The 7,953-nt window shown below is 37.0% G+C and overlaps 1 protein-coding gene across 2 annotated transcripts in view; it reads left to right on the forward strand.

Moving 5' to 3' along the window:
* The window catches only part of LOC107742255 (V-type proton ATPase 116 kDa subunit a-like), a 26,541-nt gene extending 18,680 nt beyond the window's left edge, over positions 1 to 7,861 (forward strand). For both annotated transcript variants that reach the window (XM_016555155.1, XM_016555156.1), the window contains exons 19-22: positions 878 to 895; positions 3,100 to 3,217; positions 3,330 to 3,501; positions 6,250 to 7,861. In XM_016555155.1, the coding sequence (XP_016410641.1) occupies positions 878 to 895; positions 3,100 to 3,217; positions 3,330 to 3,501; positions 6,250 to 6,343 (402 nt within the window). In that variant the 3' untranslated portion in view covers positions 6,344 to 7,861. The remainder of the gene's footprint in view (positions 1 to 877; positions 896 to 3,099; positions 3,218 to 3,329; positions 3,502 to 6,249) is intronic.
* The last annotated feature ends 92 nt before the right edge of the window (positions 7,862 to 7,953 follow it).

Consider the following 7,953-nt stretch of genomic DNA (forward strand, 5'->3'; position numbering starts at 1 on the left):
AAAGTTACGCCTTTTTTCTTTGCGTGAACATTTGGGCGGTGTTATGCAAATCTTCCCAGATCGTGACGTAGGTATGTGGGGGCGTGTTAGAACGAGCCGTTTTAGGTAGGCGTGGTTAACTCTTAACTTTTATAAAGAATATCTCTTTGGTTTTGAGACTTTAGTGTTTGCAACTTTACAGATCTTCTTTATGCACCAAGAGCTTGTAACACTCCAAAGATTGAAATTGCATCATATGACCCCTTTAATACGCTTGAACCCCGATAAATGCTGCTTGCAGCTTTAATTTTATTTATTATTAAATGTTAGATGTGTGGTCTGTTTAAAACACAATGGAAACAGAAAGTTAGCTATATGATGATTCAATGATTTTGGAATGCACTGAAGTTTTGAAACTTGTTTTGAAACAGTGATTATTTATGGCCATCCGAATTGAATCTTTCTGTAATTTATTATTATGAGTTATGACTGAGGTGAAGGTCTGTGGTATTACTCACACGTGGCATTAATTGTTCGTGGTGAAAGAGGATTGCATAGATCCTCATCTACTGAGATGGAAAAATTTAGTATGAGTGTAAAGTGCAAACATAAGGACGGGATCCAGCATGCACATATCAGAATATTGAATAATAGCAGTCTATCAGTGCTTGGTGCACGTGTGCCAGAGTTAAAGAGAATACTACACACATTACACACTTGCTAAAGAATGGGTTTCCTAGCAGATTGCTTTCTTTGTCTGATCTGTAACCTTTGACCTGCTTTACTTATTATTCTCATTGGTAAGCATTAACATTTCATGCAATTAATTTCACATGAATTAGAAACATTAATACTGTTCTCTCTGATTTATCTAAAACACTGTTCTCTACTTTTCAAGCATTCAGAGGAAGAACCGGTAAGATCATTTTCTGTATTGTTCTGTTACTTTTGCATTTACATAATCTTTTTTCATAAAATCATTATATAAATTCTTCATGGAAAGAATTCATAATAAATATTTTATTCAAATGCATTTTATTTAAATGAACAGCTTATAAATAGATGATGTATGTAAATATAAAATATACTCAAAATAAGTAATTTAATAATTTTCTCAAAATATTCAGTGCAATCAAACAGTGAAAACATTGTTAAATTGTTTTGAATGTACATGTAGGTGGATGAAAAGGTCATTCGTGACACACTGCAGTTTCTTATTTCTATACATGATTGTTAGAATTATGTAATATCCTTGATATTGTGTTATTGAGTTAATGCACACTAGTGTAATCTATGCACTATGTCACTCAATAACCTTGGCCTTCTGGTTCCTATTATATCCTGGTAACACACCTCTGCTGTAGAACAATGAGTGTGTTACGTCAGGGTTTCCATGATGGCTTCTGAACCATTCGGCACTCTTAACAAAAGAGTCAAGTGGAAAAGGAAAACCAGCCTCTGCCAAGCCAAACTTTACAAGACTTTACAAGTGGGAAGAATCAGTCCTATCTTTTCCCTCTTGATAAACACACCTGATATCAGTGCTCCTTCAATTATTAATATTTTTGTTTTATGCTGAGTAAAACTTATTTCTATTGAACCTAAACTTTGACCACCTAAGCACCCTGGACATGTTGGTGGACTCAAGTGCTGTCCATTCATTTAGGCCATGTTCAGATTGATTTATTTTTTTCATAACACAAACCACATGGAATCTGATCTTTTCGATTCTAATTTGGGCCACTTCCATATGTGGGAATTCATGCAACTTTTGTGACACTCTAGATCAGGGGTAGCGAACGTCGGTCCTGGAGAGCCACAGCCCTGCAGAGTTTTGCTTCAACCCTAATCAAACACACCTGAACAAGCTAATCAAGGTCTGAACAGTTACTAGGAAGCTACAGGCAGGTGAGGTTTAATTAGAGTTGGAGCTGAACTCTGCAGGGCTGCGGCTCTCCAGGACCGGAGTTCGCCACCGCTGCTCTAGATCAACATTTATCACAATTCAAGTCAATCTAAATATTTTACATAACATAGGTCCTTGGTCACTTGGTTAATATGGAAGACAGCTGCAAAGCTAGTCAGTGAGGGACAGTGAGGTGTTAGAAGTCATAAATATTACAGTAACAGCTCTATACAAGCCAAACTTTTTTCAAAATGTAAATGCGAAAAACATCCTCATCCTCAAATTCATCCTCGTTGCCTGTGCACAAAATTGTTGGCGTCAGTTTGCTTTTGTGTGACAGTGTGCTGTCTTTCTTTTTTTTTTTTTTTCTTTTGCACATACATGTCAGTTCAGGACCGTGACCAGTTCACATTTACAACAGATATTGGCCACATTTAAAAAATAATAATATAAATAGACAAACAAAAAAATTGGATATGAGCATTAAATGAGAATGAGAATTGAGCACTAAGGCTTGCAATGTAGCCTGTCAGTTTCCAGTTATCTCTAGTGTTTTTTTTCATACAGTTTTGGGTTTGTGCACCCCTGGAAACCATTTCATACATACATTTCATTCATATAGCATGCATAAGCATGTACATAGTATGTATCTGTAAAGCCAGTAAACATTTCCATCCATCTATTTTCCAAATCACTTATCCATAGGGTCTGGATGGCCAGTCAGTTGCAGCACTCTGCATATATTATAAAATAAACTTTCAGTAAAGACTTTTCATAGAACAGTGTTTTTGTACATACACTGCTCATGACTTGACAGAAGGGGATCTGTGATCTTTAGATGGAAAATGAAAAAAACATGCTTGTCACTCTGTAATCTCTCTGGACTGTTAAAAGACAGGAAAAAGATCACTGACATCACAATCACAGCTCAATTGTTCTCAACACTAATGACTCCATGCATCTTACACAGTATGAAAATATTATGATGGAAAGCGAAGATGAATTACAGAGCCAGTGCTCCTTAATAGAAGAGTGCTGTTTTCTACTGCTCGTTTATCATTTCTTAATCAGATAACACTTTACTAGCCACATTTGCATAAAACTTGGCTTCAGTTTAAGAAGCTTCCAGTAGAGGATGGATTGGATCCTACATTGAAAGATCATAATTGACCCTTTCCTGTATGTTTTGTTTGTTTGTTTTTTTTTGTCTGTAGTTTAACTTTGGAGATGTGGCTGTTCATCAGGCCATTCACACTATAGAGTACTGTCTGGGCTGCATCTCCAACACTGCCTCATACCTGCGGCTCTGGGCCCTTAGTTTGGCTCATGCTCGTAAGTTCATACACACACACAATCACACACACTCGCACGCACGCACACACAAATATTCACAACACATCCACAGGCTCATTAAAATTTAACTCACTCTTTGTCTGTCTATCAGAGTTGTCTGAGGTTCTTTGGGGAATGGTGATGCATCTTGGACTGTCCTCGAGGAGTGGTGGTGGATTCTTTGGCCTGTCGATCATTTTCTCTGCCTTTGCCATGCTAACAGTGTGCATCTTACTCATCATGGAGGGACTGTCTGCATTCCTGCATGCTCTGCGCTTGCATTGGTGAGATAAACACACACATCAACACACAGGGCTGTAATTTACCAGTGTAACCACATACAAATGAATTTAAACAATTCATCTTTAACATTTTTATAGACATTTTGAAGATTTCACCCAAAAAAATACCATTTGAGCTATACATCTAGTTCAGTCATGAAACTCTAGATGGGTCTTCTGATAGGTCTTCTTTATGCAATATGTTAGCAATTGCATCATTTATTACACAGCACAAGCTGAATGGCCTCTGTTCATTCTACAGCCAATAAGATTGTTTGCTCAGCATTTAGATAGTCTGGTTCAGTGTTCACAGTATACTAGTTCTGCCAGTATGCTATCAGAGTTTCTCTGAAACCCACCAGCTCCACCTGTCTACATCTGCTATGGTATTTATGTATGCCTATTTATGCAGCAGCAACATCATATCTTACATGCTCACAGCAGCGTGTCTGTGTATCTGTTGGCAGTAGCAAGTCATATTTGCTCTACAGCAGCATTTGTAGCAGATCTACTCTGCTAAGACGAAATACATTAAAATTGTCATATCCAATAACATGCAAAAACTGTCGTTGAAATGATATTGGCGAAAAGCTATGAATGAATAGAACTGTACAGATGAGTAAAGTTGTCTCTTCTAAAACTGTTTTGTTTTACAATCACTCTATCCTTGACACTCTTTTCTGTTAAGATCTTAATGTGTAGATTATGTCATACTTCTGCTACAGAGGGAAAGAATGTGAAGAGGAAAGGTAAACATATCACTGCCTCTCAAGAATAACTTGTTCTGATAATGATTTTACAATGCAGAAGTGTGTGTGTGTGTGTGTGTATAAATATATATACACGAACACATTTTAGTTTTAGGTTTTAGGACAACTTGAATGAAAGGTTTTGATACACTTCAAATGTTGGCTACTAGGGATGTAACGATTAACCGCGAGCCGGTTGAAAATCGGTTCAAATATGTGACGATTCAAATCGGTTGAGATGCTAAGCAACTCGCGATTCATTTAGGGGCAGGAGTTTATATGAATGCATGTCTGAGGGGAACTTACTGTCTTTAGAAAAGTTTAGATGGTATTTTTTCTTTTCCTCTTGCCTCTGTATAATGCATATTAAAGTTCAAAAAGTACAGCGCTGCTTTGTTTACAGTGGAAACCAAGGAAACACTTTAAGCGCCACCTGCTGGCAGAGAGTGAATCTGCGTCTCATTCAGCTCATCTGCTGTTTCTTTTTGTCCAAGCCATAATAATAAAAGGACACATTTAATTTATAATTTGTCTTAAATCTCATTTTGTTAATAAAATAAAATAATCGTGAATCGAATCGAATCGCGAAATCAAAATCGTGAATCGAATCGAATCGTGAGATGAGTGAATCGTTACATCCCTATTGGCTACTGTATATATATACTAGTTGTTTTATGCTATAGTCATGGCAAGAACAAAACATTCAGCGAGAGGCGCTAATTATGGCGTTTTGATGTCATTCTTGGCTCGACCCATTCAAAATGCCTTCCATGGCCTATGCACACACAGACATGTTGGAGGTAAATGAGGTTCAGCACTCTTGGTGGTTTTACTTGTTCCATGTGCGGAAAGATGAAAGAGTCTTTTCTCTCTTGACTTAAATATTTACCACAGCAGTGAGACATTCCTTCACTCTTAAATGTTTCCTTCTCTTGTGTATCCATCCAACAGGATGTGCATCTAAAATAAGGAGGCAATGTTACCTTTTTGTGTTTTAGCACAATGTAAAATCATGTTCCAGTTCCATTTGATGTTTAAAGGTTTCTGGATTAAAGGCACATACGGAATAACATTAACTTTTTTGCTCATCTTTCTTTTTTCCACAAGGAACTGCCTCCCTTGGTTTCTCAGAGAGCTGTTATGCACACAATCACTCACTAACAGTTGTCTGTTTGATTTCAAAAATCTGTCTGGACATTACCTTTCTCAAAATCTCAACCTTCAGTTCAAAAATATTTTCTCTCAGTGGCAAATCTAAACACTCTTATCTATTAGCCAATGATAGGGAAGGAATGTGCGATTATGCCTTTTTTCACTCCTGGCAGCAAAACCTGGAGAAAATGAAAAATGTGCCCATTATAGACAATAGAAATAGCTTGAATAACAGTTTACCCACAGAGCTTACAGGTATGAAAGTTTCCGAAATTAAGGCAAAAATATGTTGAAGACGACACACATTGCATAGCATATAGTGGTTCAACCTCAGTATTCCCCATCAACTGTTCTTATATAGAGAGCATTTTTAAGCAGGTATGATCTTTGCACAGAACATTCTGAGAAACGAGTGCTTATGTGTTCATTTTACAGTCTGTGTATAATGTATAAATTGTTTTATATAGGATTTACTGTAAGTTTATACAAAGCAAATGTAACAGTTCTGTTAATCAGTCAAGTGAGAACTGTTATCAGCTGTTGCCAGTAATCTTAAAATTGAACAATATAGTGTAGGTGTGTTGTAAGAGGGCATGAGTGTCATTTGGCCCACTAATAGCTGCCACAGTATAACAGACTCTCCACCGGCTGACACATTCCTCATATGGTCATACAGCCCAACCCGATTTTCACTTCCACACACTTTTGCATTTGAGGAAATAGCCACAAGTAAACAAAGATGCAAGTACATTGTTGTCAACAGGAATCCACAGGTGTTTTTAATATTAAATATCCCGCTCATCACCGCTCTGACATTGCATTCTTTTGTCCTGTCCTTCCTGCCATTTAGGGTGGAGTTCCAGAACAAATTCTACACAGGACAGGGCTTCAAGTTTGTCCCGTTTTCCTTCGAGAGTATCCTGGAGGGTCGATTTGACGAATGAGCTGCTTCAACTTTATCAAATATCATCAATTCCCACTCCTGCATGGATCCTGTCTCACCCTGTCCTCTTCAGGAGCAGTGCTGTCTGGTGAAGTGTTTGTAAGATGTGACCCCTAACCTCTAAATGCACATTTTCCTGGGTGTTTTTGAGATGTGCTGTGTTCTTTCTTTCCTTTCAGCCAGATTTATAACCTCAGTTTATGTGAACAGTCCTTCAAAACAGTGTGGTAACTATAATGGATGTTACAATGATTGGAAATCTAGATTAATTATTTTGAATAATTTTACAAACGGCACTCTTAACCCTGGGTTATCACCATTTTAAACCCCAGGTAAAGGTACATTTTACACTGGTTTACAAGCAAGGTGTCTATCCACAAACCTTTCTATTGTATTTGTGTTGTCTTGGAAGGGAGAGATAAAGTTGGGAGATGGTTGCAGGGATATCGTCTTGTTAAACTTAATTGAGAACTATTCAACCTTGATCCCACATGTGGATATAAAGCAGCTAGTCAAAAAAGCAACAGAATAAAGGTTAACATCCTGTTACTGAGTAAATAGCAAAGGATATCACAAGTCTCCTGAGGCAGCTAGTAAAAAGCTAGTCAGTGTCTGGTGGACTGGCTTCAGCCGTTTCTTGCTCAAAAGTGAAACATATCAACATGGAAATAAAATGTTAAAGATTTACTTTATTATCTAGTTATTTGTTGCTGTGTTGTGGCAAGTCTTTTACATGCATAAGAGCGTGTATGCACAAGAGTCAAAGCTGTCTGTTGTTGTAAAACCCAGTTCCTCCTAAATCAGACAATTAAAGATCTTGGGCTAATAATCTCATGTCATTGTTTCTATTAGATAAGACTCTGTTCTCATCAAATACACATTTGATTGTTGGTCTTGAAGGGTCATTTGGTGTTGTGTGACTTGCATATTTGTTATAAAATCAGACCGATTTTGTTTGAATTAATTTCACATTAAAAATAACATGGAAAGATCTCGTTTCTTAACCCTGTGGCCATGGAAGGGATAGAAACGCCTCATAAGACAATGAAGAACTTAATGAATCCACCAGGCTTTACAGCTCTAGTGGCTCCAGATTTCCTCCATGTTTGTGCCCAACTTCCTGTTCATGCAGAGGGAGGAAAAGAGGCAAGCGTGGATGGAAAAATGGAATCTATGCTCTGTGAACTATTTACTATTCAATTACTCTCTATTGTGAGACTCTATACTGCATTCAGCTACTGTGCTGTTTTATTAAGTTTTACATAATAGCAAAGATGTAACCATTATTACTACTAAAACATGACAGATATGTTATTCTAAACAAGCAGGTCCATATCTGCATGCCAACTCCACAAAAAGTTTCCAATAAACATGTATGCATTTATTATATATTCTGTCTGATTTGATTATGCATTTGGTGTCGAAATAAGTAAGTAAATATTTCCAATATAGTTCCAATTTAGCTCTCAAATAACTGCATCAAAAAAGAGACAAACAGCAACTGCCTGCTTTTCATAGGAATTTTTTTTTGTAGATAATTATCAAAACAGTGATGCATCTAACCACCAATTGTAGCTACATCATAATATATATATATATATATATATATAT

This window comes from Sinocyclocheilus rhinocerous, unplaced genomic scaffold, assembly GCF_001515625.1.
Source record: "Sinocyclocheilus rhinocerous isolate Xijiao unplaced genomic scaffold, SAMN03320098_v1.1 scaffold286, whole genome shotgun sequence".
NCBI lineage: Eukaryota > Metazoa > Chordata > Actinopteri > Cypriniformes > Cyprinidae > Sinocyclocheilus > Sinocyclocheilus rhinocerous.